At 54.8% G+C, this 24,491-nt stretch overlaps 2 protein-coding genes and 1 long non-coding RNA gene across 8 annotated transcripts in view; all 3 read right to left on the minus strand.

Moving 5' to 3' along the window:
• Positions 1 to 9,863, minus strand: part of Flywch1 (FLYWCH-type zinc finger 1) — a 12,292-nt gene extending 2,429 nt beyond the window's left edge. Inside the window, exons 1-5 of one of the 2 annotated variants that reach the window (XM_013011582.1) lie at positions 9,728 to 9,863; positions 3,023 to 3,368; positions 1,957 to 2,412; positions 210 to 650; positions 5 to 96 (exon numbers count right to left, since the gene is read on the minus strand). In XM_013011582.1, coding sequence (XP_012867036.1) covers positions 5 to 96; positions 210 to 650; positions 1,957 to 2,412; positions 3,023 to 3,317 — 1,284 coding nt within the window. In that variant the 5' untranslated portion in view covers positions 3,318 to 3,368; positions 9,728 to 9,863. Of the gene's footprint in view, positions 1 to 4; positions 97 to 209; positions 651 to 1,956; positions 2,413 to 3,022; positions 3,369 to 6,387; positions 6,464 to 9,727 lie in introns of those variants that run through there. The other variant, XM_013011583.1, reaches the window with a different exon arrangement.
• Positions 9,864 to 11,590: 1,727 nt separating this feature from the next.
• Flywch2 (FLYWCH family member 2) lies at positions 11,591 to 18,579 on the minus strand. 4 transcript variants are annotated; one of them, XM_013011585.1, is made up of 4 exons: positions 18,412 to 18,500; positions 16,599 to 16,670; positions 14,587 to 15,018; positions 11,591 to 13,147 (listed from the first exon to the last, which is right to left on the minus strand). In XM_013011585.1, exons 3-4 carry the CDS (start codon positions 14,948 to 14,950, stop codon positions 13,047 to 13,049), a joined length of 465 nt encoding a protein of 154 aa, XP_012867039.1. In that variant the 5' UTR covers positions 14,951 to 15,018; positions 16,599 to 16,670; positions 18,412 to 18,500; the 3' UTR covers positions 11,591 to 13,046. The 4 variants fall into 4 exon arrangements, with proteins under 4 accessions (XP_012867039.1, XP_012867040.1, XP_012867041.1 ...); XM_013011586.1 differs by lacking the exon at positions 16,599 to 16,670 and adding an exon at positions 17,619 to 17,721; XM_013011587.1 differs by lacking the exons at positions 16,599 to 16,670; positions 18,412 to 18,500 and adding an exon at positions 18,513 to 18,579.
• Positions 18,580 to 21,527: 2,948 nt separating this feature from the next.
• LOC105982128 lies at positions 21,528 to 23,039 on the minus strand. 2 transcript variants are annotated; one of them, XR_001174866.1, is made up of 3 exons: positions 23,019 to 23,039; positions 22,172 to 22,232; positions 21,528 to 21,636 (listed from the first exon to the last, which is right to left on the minus strand). It is a non-coding gene; the product is annotated as an uncharacterized LOC105982128 (long non-coding RNA). The 2 variants fall into 2 exon arrangements; XR_001174865.1 differs by lacking the exon at positions 23,019 to 23,039 and adding an exon at positions 22,894 to 22,971.
• Between the last annotated feature and the right edge of the window lie 1,452 nt (positions 23,040 to 24,491).

Below are 24,491 nucleotides of genomic sequence, written 5' to 3' on the forward strand. Positions count from 1 at the left end.
ACACCTTGTCCCCCGCCGCCTTCTCCCGCCGGTACAGGAAGGACTCGTGCACCAGGAAGCTGCCCCCCAGGGGCGTCCTCAGGAACTCGGGGCCTCCTGTGGGAAGATGGGAAGGACCTTCAGGGAGGGAGGTGGAGGCCGGGGCGGGACTGCCGGACGGGCGGAGGGCTGGGCTCTGGAGCGGGGAGCCCCCAGGGAGGGAGACTCACCCGGGTCCTCGTCAGAGGGCCCCTGGGGGGCTTCGGGCTGGGCAGGGGGCTCCTGATCCTGGGCCTTGGCTCGCTTTCGGCCCTGGGGTCGGGGGGCGGGCAGCGCGCCCGTCTCTCTGCGGGAGAGCAGACTGTCCACAGCGCACGTTAGGCTATGGCCCACGAACTCGTACTCGTCCGCCGTGGTCTCCTCCGTGGCCTTCTCCTGCTGCCGCCGGGCCTCCAGCCCCTCCATGTCGGGCGGGTGGCAGTGCCGGCGCATCATGGTCACGCGCTGGCCCTGCGTGATGGCGCGGCTGCGGCAGCCATACAGCGCGTGGTCGCGGCACGTCCAGTACACCTTGTCCCCCACCACCTTCTCCCGCTTGTAGAGGAAGGAGCGGTACACCAGGAAGCGGCCCCCATAGCAGGTCTTCAGGAACTCCAGGGACCGACCCTGCCCTGGAGGGAGGACAGGAGGACAGAGGGGCGGCTGGGCTCACGCCTGCCATCCTACCTACTCAGGAAGCCGAGATCTGAGGATCACAGTTCAAAGCCAGCCTGGGCAACCAAGGAACTGAGACCTTTATCTCTGATTAACCACCCGAAAACCAGAAGCGGAGCTGCGACTCAAAGTGGTAGAGCGCTAGCCTTGAGGGAAAGAGCTCAGGGGCAGTGCCCAGGCCCTGAGTTCAAGCCCCAGGACTGACAAGAGGAGGAGGAGGAGGGGGATAGGGAGGTGGCGGCAGCGCAGGCTGTGGCAGAGCTGGGTGTGACAGGGAACTTTAGCAGAGACCAGCCCATTCCAACACAGCCCCTGGTGCTACCCAGAACAGAGCTGGGCTTCCTCTCCTGCCCCCCACACCCCCCCCCGCCCTAGGCCACAACAGGAGGGGCTGGGCCATGTTCCTGTTTGCTCTTGGCTGTGTTTTCATTTGTTAGGGTTTATTTAATGTCATTCTCTTTATTATTATCTTTAAGTAGTTGTTACAAAGGAGTTGCCATGTAGGCTTAATTTTTTTTTTTTTTATCAAACCTTTTCAATAATACATGCTCACGCTGCTCTAAGTCAAGCAGCACTGAGAGATACTCAGTGGAAAGGAAGTCCCGCCCTGCCTCAGCATCTGGCTCTCCCAGCCTGGGACCCTTAGATCCTTCTGGGGTCAGGGCTTCTGGAACCCACTACCTTACTGCGGGTAATAAAACCCACCTCTCCCCAAGCCCCCACCTGCTAAGTGCCCCCCAGGGCAGCCCAGCCTGTTGCATCTGCCTCAGGATAAAGCTCCAGAGACACCAGCGTTTGAGCAAGTTTTCTAAGGCCCAGGGCCACCGGTGGATGGGGCTGGAATTTGAACCTGGGACCAACTGACGAGCCTTCCCAGGGATCCTGCCCGGATTCCATCCCATCAGAAGCACTGGGGCTTGTTCCAATTCAGATTTCCAGGCCTCTACATTGGGCCTTTCTGCATCAGAGAATTCTGGAAGGACCTCCCCCCAGAGCCCCAGCTGGTTTAGGAGCAGTAGTGCTGGCCCGGGACTACCGGGGCACATTTGTATTTTTGATCTTGAGCCCATTTTGGGGAAACACATGGAACCTGACACGCCTAGGTTTTAGCTTGAGCTCAGGCTCAAGCTTCCCTGGCTAGGCTGGCTGGCTGTCTCCCGCTTGAGCCAGGCCTGCAGCCCTGGGGGACCCTCCGTTTCTGTCTGGGCATGAAAGGACCGGCAGGTTCCTGCCTGCTAAGAGGAAGAAGGGGCGCGTGCTCACCGGGCCTCCGCTTGCGCTTCTTGAGAGGCAGCCTGAGCAGCGAAAGGGCCAGGGCTCGCTCCTCCTCCTCCAGGGCCAGCTGCTGGAGGATGGGGTCCGGCTCCTCCAGCAGTGGCCACAGCGTCACGCCGTCCAGTGCCTCCTCCTCTTGGCCTTCAGTGCCCTCTGGACCGGGGGGCTCGCCCAAGCCCTCCGGCAGGCCGGGACCAGGCAGTGTCTCCTTCTCACACCCGGCCTCTGGGCCCTCCTCGTCGGGCGGGTGGCAGTGATCCCGCATGACGGTGGCCCGCAGGCCGCGCGAGACAGCCCGGCCCCGGCAGCCCAGCTCCGCGTGCCGGCGACACTTCCAGTACACCTTGTCGCCCACCGCCTTCTCCTGCTTGTACAAGAAGCCCTTGTACACCAGGAGGCGGCCTCCAAACGGCGTCCTCAGGAACTCCAGGGGCTGGGGGGCAGCTGAGGGCAAGGAGAGGGCTGGTTAGCTTTCCTGGGGCAAGACTGGAGGCCAGGGAGGGTGGGGTGAGGGGCTCTGGAGGAGGATGGGGTCTGTATGAGTGGGGTCCCTCCTTGGACCCCCCAGCTGTTGGGCCAGAAGTGTACACTGTGCAGCTGGCTTCTCAGGATGCAGTGGATGTGTTTGGAGGAGTTTAAGAACTTTTTTTTGTTTTGTCGGTCGTGGGGCTTGAACTCTGGGCCTGGGCGCTGTCCCTCAGCTCTTCAGTTCAAGGTGAGCGCTGGAGCCACAGCGCCACTTCCAGTTTTTTGGTGGTTTATTGGAGATAAAACTCATGGACTTCCTGCCCAGGCTGGCTTTGAACCTCAATCTCAGATCTCAGCCTCCTGAGTAGCTAGTATGACAGGCAGGAGCCACCAGCGCCCGGCAAGCGTAAGAGCTTTTGCTGTCACTGGCATTCCTACCCACAGGCGTGGCATGATGGCACTGGCACCCCAGCCTGCAGCGGGCAAACCACACCAAGAGGCTCTACTGGAAGCGGGTGACACGAGGGCGCCTAGCTGGATTTCGGGGTGCTGGGATCAGGGGCGACAGGCCGTCCAGATGTCTCACCTGCGTCCACTCTGCTGCGTTTCCTCGGGACAGGCCGCACCTGCTCCTTGGCTGGCGGGGTGGGGGAGGTGCTGGCGAGGGTGGGGGGCACAGACGGCTCCAAGGACACAGCACGGGGCGGATCGGTGGGCTTAGAGCCCACCCCGTCTCCACCCTGGTTGGGGGCTGGGAGACTCTTGGGGACGGCCAGGATCACGCTGGTGACCCGCCCCGCAGCGGGCGCCTGGCCGGCCTTCACTCCCTTGGCCTCCGGCTTGCGGGGCTCGGGTAGGGGCATCCCGACGCCACGCTCCATTCCCTGCAGAAGATGACTCTCTCCTCTTCTTCCCTGGTCAGGAGCTCCGTCCTAAGGGAGGAGGTAAACAGGTCAGGGCCTGGGATGGAGCATGGGGCAGCTGAGAAGCTGGGGCAGGACCAGCGGGCCCCACGCCTCTGCTCTGCACCTCCGTCCGGGCAGCCATGGCCTCCCTTCCCCATCTAGGCCGACTGTCAGTAGACACTCAGCAGGCTGACAGTGGAGTTTCTCCCCGGTGGAGGTTTGGCCCTGCAGGTGCAGAAGTGGCGCACTCATAAGTTTGTCCACTTAACCTTCCTGCCCTGGGGTTCCCTGCCAGTCATTCCTATTGGCCCAGTTTACACCAGAGGCCAGAGGCAGAAACCTGATTGGAGGCAGAGGAGGCAGAAGACTTCACTGTTCGTGTGTCCAGGACCTGCCTGGACTCTCTAGCCCTGTGGCTCTCACTTAGATATGGCTTAGGCCAGGTGAGCGCCAGCACTCAGAAGCTTCTATCCTAGTTTGGAGGTCCCAGGATGGCCCAGTCCTTGGGAAGTGCCAGGACTATGGGGGAGCAGCTACCTTTGTTTGCTGCGGCCTCAGCTGAGCAGGCCTGTGGTTATGAGGGTGTTGGGAGCGTTCCTCGGGGTTGGGGGGGGAGAGGGCTGATGGGCCCAGCAGTCATCAGTGTGGGTTGGCCTTCCTGTCATTCTGGGAGGATGCAGTTGGTGGGGGTCTTTCTCAGTCAGTACCCCAAGCAAGGCTGCAGTACCCCCTTTTTTAAGCTTCTGCACTGCAATCGGTGACAATTCTGTGGTTCCAGTTCCTACTGGACCCCCACTTCTGCCCTGAGGTTTCTAGACTGAGAACCCAAGTCCATTCACCAAGGTCTCAGCAGCTGCATGATCAGATGAGGCCGTGGTGAGCATCATTCAGCAAATGAAAAGGAACAGAATTTGGATTTTTTTTTTTAAAGCCAGTAACCAAAGACCAAGTATTACAGGAATTCATTTATAGGAAATGTCCAAGCTGGGCGCCAGTGGCTCATGCCTGGAATCCTAGCTACTCAGGAGGCTGAGGTCTAAGGATTTTGGATTGAAGCCAGCTGGATTTTCTATTTTCTCCTTCCTTCCTTCCTTTTCTTTTTGTTAGTCATAGGGCTTGAACTCTGGGATTGGGCGCTGTCCCTCAGCTCTTCAGCTCAAGGTAAGCGCTCTACCACTTGAGCCACAGTACCACTTCTGGTTTTCTGGTGGTTTATTGGAGATAAGAGTCTCATGGACTTTCCTGCCTGGGCTGGCTTTGAATTGAGATCCTCAGATCTCAGCCTTCTGAGTAGCTAGGATTACAGGAGTGAGCCACCAGAGCCCAGTCAGATTTCCTTTTCTCTTAAATTGCATTCTCCATGTTGTTTAGAATGAACCTGAATTCTTTACCATGGGGAAAATAATAAACTTCAAGGAAAACTTCAGGGGCTGGGAATGTAGCTTAGGGGTAGAGTGCTTGCCTAGCATGCATGAAGCCCTGGGTTTGATTCCTCGGTACCACAAACACCAAAAAGATCAGAAGTGGCGCTGTGTGGCTCAAGTGGTAGAGTGCTAGCCTTGAGACAATGCCCAGGCTCTGAGTTCAAGCCCCAGGACTGGCCGGACAAAAGAAAGAAAGAAAACTTCATCTCCTAGTTTCTCTCTCACTATGTAAAGCTTAGGGGAAAAGAAGGATCCTTGGCAGGGAGCAGGTGGCTCATGCCTTAGCTATTCAGGAGGTTGAGACCTGAGAATTGAGGTTCAAAGCCAGACAGGGCAGGAAAGTCCAAGAGACGCTTATTTCCAATAAACTACTCAGAAAAAGCTGGAAGTGGAGCTATGGCTAGCCCTGAGCCGAAGAGCTGAGGGACAGCGCCCAGGCCCAGAGTTCAGGCCCCACAACCGACAAAACAAAGTAGGGCCAGAAGCATGGCTCAAGTCACAGAGTACCAGCTGAGCAAGCAAATAAAACAAGTATAAGGCCCTAAGATCAAACCTTGGTACTAGCAATGCATTGACACAGAAAATGTTCCCAGAGGCCTCTCTTGTACAGTATGGCGAGGTGAGTGAGGAGACCTCTGCCCACAGCCCGCCCCTCTGGTCCTTCTGCCCCTGGGACTCACCCAGCATCTCCTCAGGGTCCCTTGCCTTAGGCCTCCTTGCCTTGGGCCCTGTCAGGTAGGAGATCCTGTGCTGTCAGCCCTGATGTCTATTACTGCAACCTGGGGCCTTGTCCCGAGTCACCATGGTGTCACTCTGCCCTGGGGAGGCAGTGGCCTCAAGCATTTCCCTGCATGGCCTAGGACTACACAGTTGATGAAAGTCAGGACTAGAGTCTACGCCTGGCTGGCCCAGACCCAGTGTGTCCTTCCCTGACCTTGAGCAGCTGGTGCTTACAGTATGCTCCCCAGGGAGCAGTCCACTATCCTCCTGTGTCTCAAAGGCCAGGTTTTACTTATTTATTTATTTTCCCATGGGGCTTGAACTCAGGGCCTGGGCACTGTCCCTGAGCTCTTTTGCTTAAGGCTAGCGCTCTACCACTTTGAGCCACAGCTCCACTTCCAGTTTTCTGGCGGTTCATTGGAGATAAAAGTCTCACAGACTTTCCTGTCCTAGCTGGCTCTGAACCTCAATCTTCAGATCTCAGCCTTATCAGAGTAGCTAGGATTACAGGCTGAGCCACCAGCGCCCAGCTGCCAGTTTCTTTCTTTCTTCCTCTCTCTCTTTCTTTCCTTCTAACTTTATTTTGTTTTGTTTTGTCTTTTCTGTTTTAGGCCCTAGGGATCGAACCCAGGACATTGTACTTGCTAGGCAAGTGCTTTGCCACTGAGCTACATTGAGTCCTTCCAGTTTCTTTATAGTTGATTAGTTGTACCCCTCAGGGGGGTTTCAAGTCCAACTTGGCCAATGGAGGCCCGCAGAGGGGCCGGGACCCCCGCAGCATCCTGCTTTGGACAGCATCTCCACTTGTGCTGTCCACACACTCTGCCTAGCACTCCTGGCTGCCCGTGATTCTCAGCCTGGCTGTAGTGGCAGTTTCTAGCCATGTCCACACTCTGGATTACCTAGAATTTCCTGCTGGTGTCTTAGTCTTCTCCCAGGAGAGCCATTAAATTCCAGGTAAAGTCTTAGCAAAGCGTCTGTCTTCCCAGTTGGAGTATGACTAATGCCACCTTCTAGATTCTAGAGTTATAACGTCAAGTTAACTTTCCTTTCCTTCATTTCCTCCACCCCTCCCCATTCTAATGCTGAGGTTTGAACTCAGGAGCTCACGCTCTTACTGGGCTTCTTTGTTCAGCTGGCTCTCTACCACTTGAGCAGGCAACATTTTTGCTGGTTATTTCAGAAATGGAGCCTCATAGACTTTTCTATCAAGACTGGCTTCAAATATCTGTCCTCACTGGGTGTCAATAGCTCAGGCCTGTAATCCTAGCTACTCATAAGCTGAGTTCTGAGGATCATGGTTCAAAGCCAGCCCAAGCAGGAAAGTCCATGAGACTGATCTCCAATATACTACCAAAAAAGCCAGCATTGGAGCTGTGGCTCATGTGGTAGAGCACTAGCCTTGAGCAAAAGAAGCTCAGAGGCAGTGCACAGGCCCTGAGTTCAAGCCCCAGGACTGATACAAAGCAAATACCAATCCTCCAATCTCAGTTCTTCTGAGTAGCTAGGACTACAGGAGGGAAGGCCTAGCTTTGGAAAAAACCTCCCAAGCACGGCCAGTGGTGCAGGTTTGTGATCCCACCTGTTTAGAAAGTGAAGCAGTTAAAAAAGTCATTAAAAAAGCAGCCTGTGTGGGGCTGGGAAGATGGCTCAGTGGTAGAGCGCTTGCCTTGCATGCCTGTGGCCCTGGGTTCAATTCCTCAGCACCACATAAGAAAAAAGCCAGAAGTGGTGCTAGAGCGCTAGCCTTGAGCTGAAGAGCTGAGGGACAGCACCCAAGCCCAGAGTTCAAGCCCCATGACTGGACCAAAAAAAAAAAAAAGAAAAGCAGCCTGTGTAACAGCCTGACCTTACCTCCAACAAAGAAGAGGGAAAAAACCCTTCCTGCAGGATCTCAATGGCTCCTCCTTCACCCTCTGCCCTGCCTAATGAACTATGAAACTCAGGGGTGGGCATTGCCTGGTTCCAGAGCCCTGCTGTGACGGCACACGGTCTGTGTGCTGTCATTCCTGAGAGGGGCTGGTGTCCACCCTCTGGAAGATTACCCTGTGCTACTCTAAGACAGCGTCACAAGCCCGGCACCAGTGGCCACTGCTGTATGGACCAGACACCGCTTTGTCGTATGTGTATATGGGTGGGTGTGGGGAGACTGTTCTGCTCACTGTTAACTGCTGTTAACAGCACCCCTGCCCTCTACCTGCTGGACAGGACAGATGCCCCTCAAGTTATGACAACCAATATAGCTGAAAGGTCCCCTGACAGGCAAAACTGCCTGAGAGCCACCGCTTCAAGGCAACTTAAAGGGTGCAGAAGGGGAGATCCCAGCTGGGTGAAGGCTCACACCTGTCATTCTAGCTCTGCAGGAGGCAGAGATGGGGAGGACTACGGTTTGAAGCCAGCTGTGCAGAATATTCTCCAGATACCTATCTCAGCCAATAAGAGCTGGGTGTGATGCCTGTGCCTGCCATGCAGAGATGCATAACTAGAAGGATCGAGGTCTTGGCTGGCCTGGACCAAAAAAAAAAAGTGAGATTCTAGTTAAAAAACGGAATGGGGGCATGGCTGAAATGGTACACTGCCTAACAAACATGAGGCCCTGAGTTCAAATGCTAGTACCACAAAAAGGGAGATTCTAGCTAACGGGAGGCCCCTACCTCACATCTCCTGCTCTAAAATGACTCATGAGGGCCCCCCCCAAACCCCGTGTGCTAAAGGGCTGAGTGGGAAGGGACCATTAAGATGTGAGCATGGTGGGAGGTATTGGGGAGGGCGTGCCCTTGAGAGGAAGAGGAATCCCTGCTTCTTCCTCTCTCTTGCCTCCGGACCCTGAAAAGGACCATATGCTCCTCACTACTGCTATACAGCACTGCTGCCAGATGCCCAAAGTGCTCTCACAGTCCTGGACTGAAATCTTTGAGCTGTAAGCCAAAGTTAACCTCTTGTCTTTATAAGTTAGTTCCTGGACATATTTTGTACTTACAGAAAGCTAACAATGCACCCCAAGTCATCCTAGACTAGAATCTCAGCTAGTTTTACTCCTTCACCTGGCCTAATGCATCTTCAAATCTTCGTCTGTGTACCTGATTGCACCTGCCTTCCATCTGAGACCTTCCTCTTCAGCACAGCAATGCTCAGCAATACTTCAATGTGCACTCACGCCAGTTCTCTCCAAAGGTTGCCAGCAAGTTCCTCTTCTATTTATTTCTTTGTTTGTGCTGGGTCCTGGGCTTGAACTCAGGGCCTGGGTGCTGTCCTTGAGCTTTTTTGCTCAAGGTTAGGGCTCTACCACTTGATCTACAGCTCCATTTCTGGCTTTTTGGTAGGTAAGTGGAGATAAAGAGTCTCATAGACTTGTCCTGTCCAGGCTGGCTTTAAACCTGGGTTCTCAGATCTCAGCCTCTGGGGTAGCTAGGATTACAGGCAGGAACCACTTGGCAGGTTCCTCTTTTTAAAGCTGAAGCTTCCTCAGGCATCTAAAGCATACCTCTAGCTCTGTGGCTTACTCAGCATGGCCAGCTCCACACGGTCTAGCCCCAACGTCAGACACAGACTTCTTCCACTAGTCTGATTTAGTGGCTTTTGGGAAAGGAACCAGATAAACCTAACCAAATCACACCGGAAAAAAAAAAATCTAAATCACATTCCAGAAACGACGCTGGCCCTGGAAAGCGCCAGCAGAAATGGAAGTTTACGTGTGGTTATCTGGTTGTAGGGGTCCGTCAGACCTCCCACTAGGCCCCCCATTCCCGGGTTCGCGTGTTGGCCGGCATGGAATGGGTGGGGATGGAATGGATGCGCGTGCAATGGATCCGAGGAGGGCCGAATCATCTGCGTCACGTGCACTGGGGTCTGCGGCTCCCTTTGAAAACTTGAGGTGCAGCCATCCAACCTCGGGCACCACAGGGTCTGCACACGGGGCGCGTTTCTCAGACATGAAGTTTGAAAGCCGTCACCGGCGCAAAGTGCAAGGTCACTGGGGCCCGGGGACGCGGAGATGGGGGCGGGGGCACCGCGGGGGGGCGGGCGGCGAGGGCGGGGAGGCCCCCGATCTGGGGGTGTCGGCTTCAGGCCAAGGGGCTGAGGGGAAAGAGGACGAGGAGTTAGGAGGCGAAGCCCGGGCGGCCCACAGGGAGGCGGCGGCACCCGTGACGCAGGCCCGGACCCCCCCCAGCACCGCCCGCGGGGCCCGGGGCGCCCATCCGCCGGACGGGACCCTCCCCGCCCGCTGGGGCCCGTCCTCACCGACGGCAGCCGGCCCTCCCTCTCCCGCGACGGGTCCCTGGCCTCGGCCGCTACAGCCGCAGGCGTCGACCTGGAGGCCCCGGCCACTTGGGCCACCACAACCCCACAGCGCCGGCTCCCAGCCTCCAATGGCCCCTTCGAGAGCGCGCCCTGTGCCCTGCGCGTGCGCGCGCGCGCGCGCGCGGCCCCGAAGCGGTGCGGACCTCTCGGAACGCCCCAGAGCCCCCCCCCCAGCGAGCATGCGCAGTAAGGCTGCGCAGCCGCTCCTGGGATAAAGTCCTTTTCTCTGGTTCTTCCCAGGGCGCCGCCGAGCTGACGGTCGTCCCAGCCAATGATCGTGCAGGGGCGGGGCCGTTCATCTCGAAAGAGGCGGGGCCACCCTGGGATTGGGTAGGGGAGATCAGGGGCGGGGCTAGGGCGGGATTTGTGGCTGGGACTGGGGTTTGCGGGGTGTGAGGCTCCATTTCTGAGGTGGCTATTGTCCATTGGTCTGGCTTCTTTGGAGAGACATCTGATGCCTTTATGCATTTTTAAAAACTGGGTTGTCATTGAGTATGATTATTTATTTATATATCCTAGCTATGCATCTTTCATCAGATATTTGATCCAGTTCAGGTGATGTCTTTTGAACCATAAAAGTTCTTCAATCGATGTCCAATTGATCATTGTTCTGTGTGATTTTGATTTTGTGGTTCTGGGGATTGCATGGGAGCCTTGAGCTTGCTGAGCTGGCACCTCCAGCTCTGTTTCAGTTTGTTTTGTCTTGTTTGTTGGTGGTGTTGAGGATCCAACCCATACCACATCTCACTACATACCCACTCAGTATCCAGACTGTCTACTGAGCCATTCTCTAACACTTGTGTTTCTTTATTTTTTAATTTTTTTTTTGTCTGTGGTGGGGCTTGAACTCTGGGCCTGGGCACTGTCCCTCAGCTCTTCAGCTCAAGGCTAGCACTCTACCACTTGAGCCACAGCACCACTTCTGGTTTTCTGAGTGGTTGGAGAAAGAGTTTCATGGTCTTTCCTGCCTGGGCAGCTTTGAACCTCGACCCTCAGATCTCAACCTCCTGAGCAGCTAAGATTACAGGCGTGAGCCACTAGCGCCCAGCAGTGCTTGCATTTCTGACAGCACCTCATGATCTAGCTCAGATTGGCCTTGAAATCACTATGGAGCCTAGACTGACCTGGATCCTGGGATCTTCCTATCTGCACCTCTGAAATGCTGGGATTACAGAAGCTAACCCCTACACCTGGCTCATTTTTCCCCCTATTTTGCTTGTGCTGTGCTGTGCACTCTCTGTGTGTGTGTGTGTGTTGGTATTGGGACTTGAACTGAGGGTTTGGGCACTGTTTCTTGGCTTTCTTGTTCAAGGCTTGCCTTTTACCACATGAATCACATGTCTATTTCTGGCTTTTTGGTGTTTAATTGGAGATAAGTGTCTCAGACTTTCATCTCTGTTCTAGCTTCTGACCCAGTGCTCAGATGTCAGCCTCTTGCAAAGCTCAGATTATAAACGTAAGCCACCCCCTTTCTAGGTCTTAGACTCAGAGCCTTGTGATCTTGCTTGGCTTGCTTGCTTGCTCATGGCTGATGTTCTACCAAATCAGCCATACCATCAGTCTGGCATTTTTGCTGATTAATTGGGGCTATAGTTTCATAGACTTTCCTGCTCAAGCTGGCTTTGAACCTCAATCCTCGGATCTCAGCCTCCTGAGTGGCTAAGATTACAGGTGTGTTCAGGATATTACTTTGCTCACTAGTACTGGCCATTCTCCAAGCCCAGATGTGCTTGCCATCCCCCATATGGCTCTAGTCACACACACACACACACACACACACACACACACACACGGACACTCACCAAAGGATAAATCAGTGGATTCTATTTAAACATAGAACTAGCAGAAGTTTCCAGGCAAGAAGAAGTTTCCATGTAAAAGAAATATAGCAAAATGCAGATGCTAGTTGGTTTTGAAAACATCCTATTTAACAATAAACAGCTTCTACATCCTACACTGAAAAAAAAAAATAACCTGAAGGCTTCTTTGTACTCAGAGGTGATTTTCAAAGAATAAGGAAACCAAAGGCCAGAAGCTTTGTGGAGGAGCCTGGTGGAGGGCTGGAGGAAGGGAACTGCTTCCTTCATGTTTAATCCAGCCTGGTGGCAGCCAGTGGGCTAGGGGAAAGGCTCAGTGCCACCTCACCCAGAAGAAGCGAGGTGCGGGCTAGGCAGGGAAGTAACCTTCTGATCGTGGGAGGCCCCAGCAGGTGGGCGTCTGAGGCCTCCCAGGGACAGGCCCCTGGAGGGAATGGCCTGGCTATCCAGGGTCTGGGCCTTGAGCTCCCACTGGCCCCATTCTAAGGGCAATAGGAAGAGGAAACCTTGGAGCCACCCACCTAGTTATCTTCAGTGGCTCATTTTCCAGGCCAGAGGGGTCTAGAGCGGCGAAGCCTGGGGTTAGAAGCCATAGAGGATGGTTCACCTGCTCTGGTTACTCTGGAGAGGCGAGAGGCACGTGAAGGCTGGTAGAGGGAGGAGGGCTCTAGGCTGGTGGGATTGGAGCCAGGTCCCAAGAACCCAGAATCCTGGAATGTTAAAAACCCATCTGCAATGGGAAATCGCATAGGGCTGGTTAGCCCAATGAGCTCCCTTCCCATAACTTAGCATGTTCCTTCCCCTCTCTACGGCTTGGCATGCTCCCTTCCTAGACAACACTAGGCCCCTGTAGTAAAGGCAGTAAATAATCAGCCTCCAAACCCTTTACCTTGAGCTGGCACTCTTCTGGGGCAGCCACCACCCTCAAAGGCAGCAAGAGCTCCTTCGAGTGACCTTCAGGTCTGGGCAGTTGCAGCAACCCTTATCTACTATTTGGATCCCAATCCTAAATCCTAGTCCACCATGATGAAGCCCCTGAGCCTCATATCCACACCAGGGTCTCTGCCTCCTGGTCCCTTCTAGCCTCTCCTAGCCTCAGAAGGTTATATAGATCACCTCAGAAATAGCTGGTGCCTCTTCTCACTCCTCTCTTGTGGGAAGGGGTCTTGGCAGCCCCTTTACTGGCAGTAAGCCTTTTCTTTGCTCTTTGTGCCTGGATGTCTGTGCGGTTTTCTGGCAATCTAAAATACTTTAACAGGGCTCCTTATTTTCTCCCTTTGAATATGTCTTTTCTTACAAAAAGTAACATGCTTGATCTTTTTGAAAACAAACCTCCGCTCCACTCCCCATGGGCTTCTAAGAGCCCTGTGGACAGCTCCTCCCCTCGTTCCCCTCTCCCAGTGATGGTCCTCCAAGGATCCACGGCTCCACCATTGGCAAGGTTACAGGGACGCAGTGGACGGGGCCAGGTGCCCAGCAGCCTTTTCTGGGAGCAGGATGGGAGCCACTGCAGCCAATCCGCTGTGTTCTTTGGTGTCAGCATCTGGAGGGGAGGCAGGTGGGTCAGGCTGGTGGTAAAGGACCGGGGCTGAGAAGGGCTGGTCCTGGACATCCCAGGACCCAGCCTGTGCTGGGAGCCCCCTACCTGGCCTGGCTCTAAGCACTCCTCCAGGCTGGGTGGGGTGGGGTACATTCCCAGGCCAGAGCCTCTGATGATTGACTTAGAGAAATAATCTCCACTCTAGGGACCTGAAGGGCCTCAACCCAAGGGCAACAAAGGCTGTTGAGTTAATTCCAAAACATTTGGGGAAGCTGCTGCTCTGCCTACTACTGAGCCTGGCGGCTGGCCCTGTGGCCAGGGGTGGCCCTCCCTCTGCATGTCCCCTGCAGAAGCCTGGCTACAGAGGGACCCCAGAGATAGCCGTGTCCTACCCATAACGGTGAGGAGGGGCTGGGAAGGTGGCTTAGTGGTAGAGCACTCACCTTGAGCTGAAGAGCTGAGGGACAGCGCCCAGGCTCAGAGTTCAGGCCATACAACCGGACCCCCCCCCAAAATAAAAGAAAAACCAGTGGGGAGAACCAGTCCCCAGTCAGACCCTAATCCCCTCTCTCTGTGGCATCAGCTCCTGGCCAACCTCCCACTCCCACATGGGCTCCTCTTCAACCCCACAGGTCCTGGAGACTCCACCCTCCACGCCTGGGCTGCTGAATCTCAAGGGTCAGTCACATGGAAGCACTCAGAGAACTGACAGGCAGGATATGCCTCAGGTCAGGTCCCCTCTGACTCCCCAACAGGACTCCCATGGGTGTGGGAGCCCCCAGCAGGACATGGAGACAGAGTCCTTTGGTCCCTGAGAGTTCCAGGCCGTGATTCGGGGTATCTAGGGGCTCTGTGCCTGGCTGTCAGATGAGCGCCCAGCTGAGCCCAAGGGGCTCCCCTGCACAGTGAGGAAACCCTGTCTTTTCAGGTCCTGGCAGACTTCACTGGAGTTTGGAAAAGCCTTGGAAAAGCCAGCACAAGGCCACCCAGTCTCTGGCTTCTCTGAGTCCCAGTGCCCAATACCATTCCGGAAGTGGAGACAAAGCAGCTAACTGCAGAAACGAAGGCGCTTTCTACACTGGCCATGCATGGCTTCTAGAACATGTGGAAGGTACACAAGGCCAGGCCCCCAGCTCCACCTACAGACAGAGTAGGGGTGTGAGGTGTGCAGGCTGCAGGGGAGGAGCCTGGGGGGGCATGGACACCTGGAAGCAATGGCAGGGGCAGAGTCAGGATCTCCAGCTCTGAAGGGATGCACAGCCAGCACCCACCACCCCAGGGCCACCACCTCCCACGTGTGCTCAGAGGACTCAGGGTCGAGGGCCAGGAGGCCAGAATGAGCAACAGAGACGCTTGGGACAGACGTCAATCCTCTGTGTGGGCAGCTTTGACAAGGGACCAGAGGCCATCTTGGTGTGTGTGTGTGGTTCTCTGAAACTCACCCAGGCCCAGCTTGCTGCGCTTCTGTTGGGGATCGGGGGGAGCTGCCTCAATGGCCCGCTGAGCCTCTGGGTGGGTCTTGAGGAGGGCCTTGGCCAGCGTGGCAGGGCCTGGCGCGCCCAGGGCCATGATGCAGTGCACACCTTTGCGCTTGGCCCCAGCCACTTTGGCGCTGTCTTTGGAGGCTGTCAGCAGGACCAGCTTGGAGAACTTCCTGGGCTTCCTGGGGGCAGCGGGGAGCACAGCTTTGCCAGGCTCCGAGGGCTCCGGGTCAGCCTTCACATCTGGCTCACTGGGTTCAGGCAGGGGCATGCTGAGCCCGGCCGCGCCTGGGCTCTCCGGCAGCGCCAGACCCCCAGCAGACATGATTCACCTCCTCCTCCTCCTCTTCTTCCTCCTTGCTGGCCAGGTTACTGGGGCTCCCAGGCTCTGTCCTAGGGGAGGAGGCAAGCCAGTGAGTGAAGGAAATCCTTATTCCTCAGGCTCCAGCAGGTAGATCTACGGAGGATCTAGTGGATGGAGTGATTTCACTTTCCACAAATCTCTGTTCTCAAATTGTAATGTTCATGACCTCATCTTTTTTTTTGCATGAATTAACCTTTACAACAGGAAAAAACTTAACATTTAAAAAGGCTAGGGCTGGGAAGGTGGCTCAGTGTTAGAGTGCTTGCTTAGCATGCATGAAGCCCTGGGTTTGATTCCTCAGTACCACATAAGCAGAGAAAGCCTGAAGTGGTTCTGTGGCTCAAGTGGTAGAGCGCTAGCCTTGAGTATAGAGAGGCTCAGGGACAGTGCCCAGGTCCTGAGTTCAAATCCAGAACAGGCAAAAAAAAAAGGCTAGTGGTGTACATTTTGCAATTCTAGTTATATGGAGAGAATCATAGTTCCAGGCTAGCTTGGATAAAAAAGGACAAAAATAACTAAAGCAAAAAGGGCTGGTGGCTTGGTTCAAGATGCAGTAGACTTACTCGTTTAGCAACGGCAAAGCCCTGAGTCCAAATTCCAGTACCACCAATAAAATCAATCAACCAATCAATCTATAATTACTCACAAGGCAATTTTTTTCATTAGTCCATTATTCAGAGGGAAAAAAAAGAGTCTCTATTCAGATATGACATAATACACAAGAGAAAATGAAGGTGGGTGCTAGTGGCTCGTGCCTGTAAATCCTACCTACTCAGGAGGATGAAATCTGAGGATCATGGTGGAAGCCAGCTGGGGCAGAAAAATCTGAGATATTATCTCCAATTGGCTGTCAAAAAAAAGCTGGAAGTGTAGCTGTGGGTCAAGTAGTAGGTTGTCAGCCTTCACACCATTCTGGCATTAAAAACAGACACAACACAAGCTGACAGAGATAAAGGAGTGATCTGGAAACCTGGGTGGAATGGTGAGAGAGGGTGGGAGGCAGAGCGTGAGTCGGCCCCTCTGGCTCTCCTCCAAGTCCTGCACAAAAGCACCCTGAGTCCGGAACAAGATCCTGTGATATCAGGGTCAGACCTTCCAAGTAGGTGATCAGGATTATAACCCCTTCCCCCCCCAAAAAAAAAATAAAACAATCCCTAAACCACACTGATCTAAAGAACTGAATACAAACGCCCTCTTCCAGGAGGTGGCGCTACGTCTTCTCTCTGGATTGTCAGTAGGCTTCAGCGACTTAGTTCCAAGAAGAGGGAACCGTAAAAATAAATTAAAAATAGCCAACGCACCGGGGAGACAGCTCCTCAGCCGGTGATCAAGAGCAGCACAAGCGACAAGGCACGGGGATGCCGAGCCTCAGGTGGCCGGCGTGTGATGACAAGGGCCCCTCAGCCCAGGACTCTTTCCCACAGAGTTCAGGGTAGATCAAGCCCAGCATCACACCACAGGCAGGACCCAGGGGTATTATTCCCACACTGTCAGGTCTGTGGGAGACAGAGGGGCGTCCCTAACCACGTCCAGGTCCTAATTCCTGACAGTTTCACCTTATCTGAGGAGATGCAGAAGGAAGGATGCAGATGGAATTAGAGTTGCTCACCAGGAGTTCACTCTGGATTATCCTCAGGCTTAATCACTGGGCTGCTTCTAAGTGGAAGAGGGAGGCAGAAGACTGGGAGAGACGCATGATGACGGAGGCAAGGTCCACAGAGATGTGGCTTTGAACATGGAGAAGGACCACAAGCCAAGGGATGCAGCCCCACTCATCTTGCCCGTGTGTGTGTGTGTGTGTGTGTGTGTGTGTGTGTGTGTGTGTGCTGGCACTGAGGATTGAACTAAGACCCTCTCATTCTTTTTTTTTTTTGCCGGTTGTGGGACCTGAACTCTGGGCCTGGGTGCTGTCCCTCAGCTTTTCAGCTCAAGACTAGCGCTCTACCACTTAAGACACAGCACCACTTCTGGCTTTTTCTGCTTATATGGTGCTGAGGAATTGAACCCAGGGCCTCATGCATGCAAGGCAAGCACTCTACCACTAAGCTACCTTCCCAGCCCGAGCCTTTCATTCTTGCTTGACTTTTCCACTCAAGGCTGGCACTCTACCACTTGAATCAGACCTCCACTTTCACTTTTCTTTTCTTTTCTTTTTTTTTTTTTGTCAGTCATGGGGCTTGAACCCTGAGGTTTTTCACTCAAGGCTAGCACTCTATCATTTGAGTCACAGTGTTCTGTTTTTCACTGGAGATAAGTCTCACAGCTTTTCCTGTCCAGGCTGGCTTTGAACTTCAATCCTCAGATGTTAGCCTCATGAGTAGCTAAGATTACAGAAGTGAGCCACTGGCACCCAGCTCACTTCTAGCTTTTTGCTGGTTAATTGGAGATAAGAATCTCACAGACTTTCCTGACCAGGATGGCTTGGAACCTCAGATTTCAGCCTCCTGAGTAGCTCACATTACAAGGTGTGAGCCTGGTGGCTTTACACTTCCATTTTTCCAGTGACACCCACGACAGACATCCAGCTTCCGTATAACTGTGGTTTAACTGTGGTTCTGTTCTAAACCACTTAAATTTGTAGCAATCTGTTCATGGCAATCACAGGAAAATAATACAAGGTCTAACTAACCTCACCAGGAGCTGGAACCTTGCCTGGCTCCTTCTTCAGGTCATCAGAATGATCTTCATAGGAAGACAAACCCCTTCCCATTTCTGGGCTGATTTCATGTGTTCTGGGATTAGTGATGAAGGGAGCAGAGGTTGTTAATAAGCGAGATGTGAAGGGTTGTGAACGTTTTGTTTTGTCTTTTTGCTTGCAAAGTGGGCTAGCCCCAGCTGCTCCCGGCGATCTGTGGGAAGCGTCCACGAAGGACACGCATGACCGGGCTTCTGAAGGGATGATGCGACACGCAGTGCCCAGGGCAGTGGGAGAAAAGACGGTGCGCTTGGGGGTACCCGAAGGTCCTGGGCTGTACTCTACAGGTGTGGGATACTGAGCTGGAGTTTTCACCAGGTGATTATTTCTCCCTCAGCACCAGGGCCCAGAATCTTCCCGACAGGACTGCCGTGGGGGGCCGTCCAGGCTGCACGCAGACGGCCCCCCGGCTCCCCAAGGCCGCTCCGGGCCTTCGATCGTCTCCCCAGCCTCCAGCCCTCAAACCTCCGACTCCCAGCCTCCGGGGCCGAGATGGGACAGGACCAGGTGGGGGCGGCGCACCCTGCACGGGGCGGGAAGGCAGGGGCTCTCGGAGGGGTGGGGGGCGTCAGGCCCGGGGGGTCCTCGAGGAGGCGAGCCGAGGAGGCAGAACCCGGCACGCCGGGGCAGGGGCACCCTCCCCAGCCCCCCGGACCCCGCAGAGCTGGGCGGGGGGGTCGTCCATCGCGGGACCGGGCCCTCCCCGCCCGCTGGGGCCCGTCCTCACCGACGGCAGCGGGCCCTCCCTCTCCGGCGACGGAGCCGCGGCGGGTTCCCTCCGCCTCAATGCTCAGGGCACCCCCCCCCCACCTCGGCTCCGGCCGTCACCTCAATCTGGGGTCAAGGCGCGAGCATGCGCGGTAGGGCTCCAGAGCCCATTCCTCACAGGACTCCGCTTCTCCGGGTCTTCCCCTCGCGGCAGCGGGCTGACGGACCGACCAATCGGCGCGCGGGGCGGGATCGAGGGGGCGTGGCGGCAACGGATTGGGTGTTGTCGGAAAGGGGCGTTTCCTCCGCGGGGCCCGCAGCCTGGATTCCGGTTTCCGGTCTCCGCGGCGGCGCTCGGCCCTGGCGGCCCGCCCGGCCCCCGCGCCCTGGCCCCGGCCTGGCCGTTTGAGCACCGGACCCTTGTAGTTCTATAGCAGCCCGGTGCCGTGGGCACCAGGGTGCGTCTGGGCGCAGCCCGCAGCGGCTGCTGCAGCTCCGCGCTCCGCTGAGGCCCCCGGGAGCCTCGGGCTCCGAGCGCCCCGGCCGGGCCGCGGGGAGAGGCCGCGGGCGCCCTCGGGGCGAAGGGGCTGCCCCGCGCTGGGTCCACCGCGAGCCCCCCCGAGCCGGTTTCACTCCTTAGCAACACCGAGGGACCTTCCGAACTTATTTTATCTCCCTTTGGTGGGCCGCGGGGCTGGAGCCCAGGGCCCTGGGCGGGCTCCGTCCCCTCAGCCCTTCGCAAGGCTAGTGCGCTACCACTTTGAGCCACACCGTGTTTCTGGTGGTTTCATTGGAGATCCCAGTCTCTCGAACTGAACCGCTCAGGCTGGCTTCCAACTGCGATCCTCAGAGCTCAGCCTCCTGAGTAGCTAGGATGACAGGTGTGACTCTCTGGCACGTTTGATTTCATTTTTGCCGGTTGGGGATCCAACGCAAGGCCTTTCCCACTCTAGGTAAGCTACCCCTTCACATTTTTTTTTTTTTCTTCGCTGGTGCTGGGACTTGAACTCTGTGGGCCTGAGTGCTGTCTTTGAGCTTTTGTGCTCAGGACTAGCACTCTCCCACTTGGGTCACAGCTCCACTTCTGTCTTTTTGTGTTGTTGTTGGAGATAAGAACCTTAGTGACTTTTCTGCCTGAGCTGGCTTTGAACCATTGATCCTCACATCTCAGCCTTTTGGGTAGTTAGGATTCCAGGCCTGAGCCACCAGCGCCTGACTTGTTTCTGTCTTTCTCTGGTGCTGCAGATTGTACATCTGAAAGCCAGCCCTCCCCTGAGTGGCATCCCCAGCCCTCCGATGATGAGCGTCTTTTTAAGACAAAGGGGACAGGAAATGGAGGCAGACATACAGGCCAGTGGAGGAGTCTGAGTACAGAGGCAGAGACATGAAGGGAGACAGGCGATGCTGGAAGAGCTGAGGAGGGCATTTCCCCAGAACTTGCAGAGGAAGTGAGCACTCCTGACACCCTGATTTTGTACTTTTTTCTTCCAGGATTGTGAAAGAATAAACTTAGTTGCTCAAAGCTACCCAGTTCATGGAGGCCTACAGGAAACCCTTACTTGCACTTAAAATGGTCTGTGGCAAACAGTCAGGGGTGATGGGATTGAAAGACTACGTTTGACTGATTGTTTGTTCAGCTGCTAAGACATCTACGTACAAAATTTAGGAAAGCCACAAAAGCTGGTGGCATGAGCCACTGGCACCGGCTGCCCTAGTCCTTTTGAGAAAGCCTAGTGGACAAAATGCAGCAGGTAGAATATGACACCAACACCTTACCCTGGAGACGGCAGTGTGGAGTCTGGATTTTTCTGACCTGCTGCAGCTCAGGCTTGGCAACTTTAGAAATGTGGGAACAGGTCATACCTATGAATGTATAAGTAATTTTCTAAAAACAAGGTAGCACAGGAAAAGTTGGAATGGCCTGGTTCACATGAGAGAACCATTGTTAGGACTGAAAAAACATAAAAGTTATTTAAAATATTGCCTACTGGGGCTGGGGAGGGAGCTCAGTGGCAGAGTGCTTGCTTAGTACTCCTCTCTGCTGGGACCCAGACGCTAGCAGCCACGGGACTGGGGAGGCTTTGGGGAAGGGTAGCCGGCTGTCCTGGGAGGGTGTGGAGGAGGGGATGAGGGCTCCCAGAGAAGGACCCCTAGAAGGCAGAGTCAGTCATATCTAGCCACAGGGTAGGACTCTAGAGCTCGTAAGGACAGTGGCCCACTTCTAAGGTGAGGAACCAAGTCCAGGCTGTTCTAGGCACTTAGCTTAAGATCTCTGGAAGAAGCCGGAAGTCCTGAGTTTCAGGTGGTTTCTTCCTGTCTCAGAACTTTGCCGTCTAGGCTCTATGTTTACTTGTAGTCAAGGAACTGGTCTGGCCCCAGGGCCCTCTGCCAGTGGCTCTGTGTTTACTTGTAGTCAAGGAACTGGTCTGGCCCAGGGCAGAGTGCCCGGCAGGGAGAGTAAGGACTTCCTGGTCTCCCCTGAGGGCCCAGACAAGCTCCCACTGCTCCCTTCCCTGCCGAGGAAGCAGGAAAGAGAAACCTCAGGGACTTTGCTTACTTAGCAATCCAGGGCTTTTTTTTCCAGGCACAGCAGGACCGAGGGCTGTAAGGATTGGAGGTGGGTGCTGAAGGACCCAGGATCCTGCAGGTTAGAGTCTAGTTCTAGGGGGAAAAAAAAAGCCAGGCATCTGATAAGCACATCTAATTGTGTTTAATGAAACTTCTTACATTGTTCACGCTCAAAATTTGGAATGTGTACTGTGTGTTGTCAGCGGCCTTCCTGTCACAGTACACCAGGGCCTGGTTAACAATTGTATCTTTAAACAATTTTTTTTTGGGGGGAGTTGGAATCCAGGGCTTCACACTGAATAGGCAGCCATCATTTTATTTTATTCTCATTCATCATCTTTACCTGAAAAAGAGAGGCAGGTCAGCTGAGCCACTGAGGAGGGGGAGGGGTGGGGAAGGTGCCGAGGGAAGAGGAGGGTGCTGAGCACCCCAGAGGGACCCCGCCCCTTCTTGCACACCTACCCTGAGCAGTCCACCAACACCCCCACCCCTCCTGTTACTCATGGGAACCTTGGCTGCAGATCCATCCCAGGTCTGCCATGGAGAGCAAAGTCCTTACCTTATTTGTGATATAATAAGTGACAGCACCAACAATGACCACCGCCACCACAGCTCCAATAAACCATGCCACAGGTCCGGTAAAGGTCGCCTTCACAGTTACTGTCTTCAGCAGTGACTAGTAGAAGAAAGATGGGCCCCTGACCTCCCTAGCTCCATGCCCATCCCCACAGCTGGGGGGCAAGAAGGGGGTCTACAGGCTCAGGTCCCTTAGGACACAGGAGCAGGGACGATCACAGTGACCCTGGAGATGGCTCTGTCCCACCCAGCTGCCAGGGAAGAACAAGCTCCCAACAGACGCAAACTGCCCTTCCCTCCCCCCTGGCCTTAGATGAGTGCGCTTCCCTCAGGGCCGGGGACCCCACCCTGCACCAGGCTGATACTCAGACTGGAGGTGGGCAAGGTGGCATGCCCCAGAGGGGCCTTGTGGCTCCTTGGGTCATGTTCCCTCTGATTGATTGCTCAGCAAGGTTCCCAGAGGCCTGGGCCCCCATCTGGGTGGAGGCCCAGGGAGCCTTGTGTCCTCTGACAGCTGCAGGCCCTCGGTCAGGGATAGCCCATCTCAGGTGCCCTGGGGCATCTGCCCGTGGGAAGGCAACGGAGTGCCTGCCCTCACTGCCCATGGGAGGCCTGTAGGGGCCTTTGGTTCTCACCAAGGAGATTGAAACGGCAGACTCCGTTCCCACCATCTTTGAGACAGTAGAGCGCTCAGTCCTGTAGGGAGGAGAGTCCAGGTCACCTTCCACCCTTGCCCTGACTCCCTGGGGACCATGAAGCCCAGCCCATGGCAGGGCCCCATTTGCCCTGCCTACCACCCCCTAGCTGTTCCTGTGCTTGGTAGGAGCACCTAGACAGAGGGCACAAAGGAATGGCCTCGAGACCATGGGCTGCCCCAACCCACCCTCCATGTGGCCTCTGAGTGGCCTCTGCCTGCGGCTGGGCCAGCTAGAAACCCCTCAAGAGGTACAGGGATTGCCTACCAAGGGCCCAGTCTCCCATACACCCCTTTCTATTGCTCTTGTCAGTTGCTTGCCCGGATGTACACAGGAGTGGTCACTAAGCTGCCCTTCACCTGCCCCTCCCCTGTATCCCCCCCCCCACTCCTGTTTCTGGATAGTTCCAACAGGGGAGGCAGCTAGGAAGTTGGAACAGGAGCTCTGCAGTCCCTACAAGGTCCCTAGCTGCCTGTGAGTGCGTCTCTGGTCATGCCCTCCTTAAGCTACAACCCAGGCCGACTCCTGTCAGGGTCCCGGTGGCCTGTGGGATGGTGTCAGCCCCGGCCTCCCACTTTCTCATTCCTCAGTCATCTTGGAAAGCAGTCTGCCCTCAGAGGGCGGCTCCTCAGAATCTCTCCTCTGCACCCCAGGGTCCCCACATGCATGCTGAACATGGTTCTCTGGGTCCTTAGAAGACACTGCCACTTCCTTCTTGTTGTCAGCCCGTTCCTCTGCTGCCTGCATGCCTCCTCTGCCACAGGGCCCCCACAGAACCTCAAGGCACCTTTGGGTCCTGGGGATGTGGAAGGCAGAGGACTAGGTGGCCGGCGTGGGTGTAAAGAAAATAGTAGGCTTTTAACACTTTCTCTGCCATTCCCTCCCCACTTCTTTCTTAGCACCCCCAAATCTCATGACACCTTGTGGCTGACCCTGCCCTGGCCTGGCAACTCCTGGTGGATGGAAGGCCTGATTTAAAAAAAAATTAGCATACATGGCCAGTACCAGCGGCTCATGCCTATATTCCTAGCTATGTAGGAGGTTAAGATCTGAGGATCACAGTTGGAAGCCAGCCCAGGCAAGAAAGTCCATGAGACTCTTATCTCCAATTAACCACCAAAAACGAGTTGGAGCTTTGGTTCAAGTGCTAAGAGTGCTAGCCTGAAGTGGAAGAAGCTAAGGGTCAGCACCTAGGCTCTGAGTTCAAGCCCCAGTACAGGCACAATAAACAAATAAAATTAGCATATATTAGTTATACAAGGGGGAAGGAAGGAAGATCTTGATTCATGCCTGTTTCACCTGGGCTGCCCCTTCATTGAGGCCTTCATCAGCCGGAACCCCCCGCCCTCGGGCCTGCACGTTCCCAACTGCATCCAATAATGAGCCATCCATGCAACCCCCACGTCGTGGACATGGTGCTCCCACCCTTACCTTGAGCTGTGTTCAGTTCCAGAAGATTCTTAATTTGGTGCCAGGAGCTGAAAACGAGTCAGAGTAACTGCCTTTGCCCCACCCATTTACTTTCCGGAAATAGCTTAGTCTACAGATTTGGTGTTAAGCAATGAATGTCACTGAGTTTCACTTGGTTTCTTTTTCAGCTGCTTTGAGATAAAAACTAATAAAGATCTAGTAATAAAGTTCCTTAAAGTACCAGTTGGGAGCCAGGCACTGGTGGCTCACACCACTAATCCTAGCAACATAGGAGGCTGAGATCTGAGGATCGGGGTTCAAAGCCAGCCCAAGCAGAAAAGTCTATCAGACTCATCTCACTGTGCTACTTCTGGCCTTTTCTGTTTATGTGGTACTGAGGAATTGAACCCAGGGCTTCATGCATGCTAGGCAAGCGCTCTACCACATAGCCACATTTCCAGCCCCATGGAGCGCTTATCTCCAACAAACCACTCAAAAAAATTAGAAGTGGCACAGTGGCTCAAGTGGTAGAATGCTCTCCTTGAGCAAAAGCAGCTCAGGGACAATACCCAGGCCCAGAATACAAGCCCCAGAAACCCGCCCCTCACCCCCCAAAAAAAGAAAAGAAAAAAAGCAAATTAAAAACCTATATGTCAGGGTCAGATTGGGTAGCACACCATCTAAAGTCTCAAAATCATCTTGCGGATATTGTAAAGTACTGCCTGCCTAGTTAAAAAAATCCGTTAAGTTTCGGTTTCCCCATGCTGTACCATTTCCCCAGTGTGATGCACAAATCCCATTACATTCTTCTGAAGGTGACTCCTCCCCCAATTCTGGCAGCCCACATAAT

The sequence above is a fragment of the Dipodomys ordii genome, unplaced genomic scaffold, assembly GCF_000151885.1.
Source record: "Dipodomys ordii isolate 6190 unplaced genomic scaffold, Dord_2.0 Scaffold14, whole genome shotgun sequence".
In the NCBI taxonomy this organism is placed as follows: Eukaryota; Metazoa; Chordata; class Mammalia; order Rodentia; family Heteromyidae; genus Dipodomys; species Dipodomys ordii.

Coding starts and splice junctions, on each gene's coding strand:
- Flywch2 (XM_013011587.1), bottom strand. CDS start 14,950: ATGTCTGCTGGGGGTCTGGCGCTGCCGGAGAGCCCAGGCGCGGCCGGG. Junction 13,148..14,586: donor GCGCAGCAAGCTGGGCCTGG/GTGAGTTTCAGA, acceptor CCTCCCCTCCAG/ATGCTGACACCAAAGAACAC.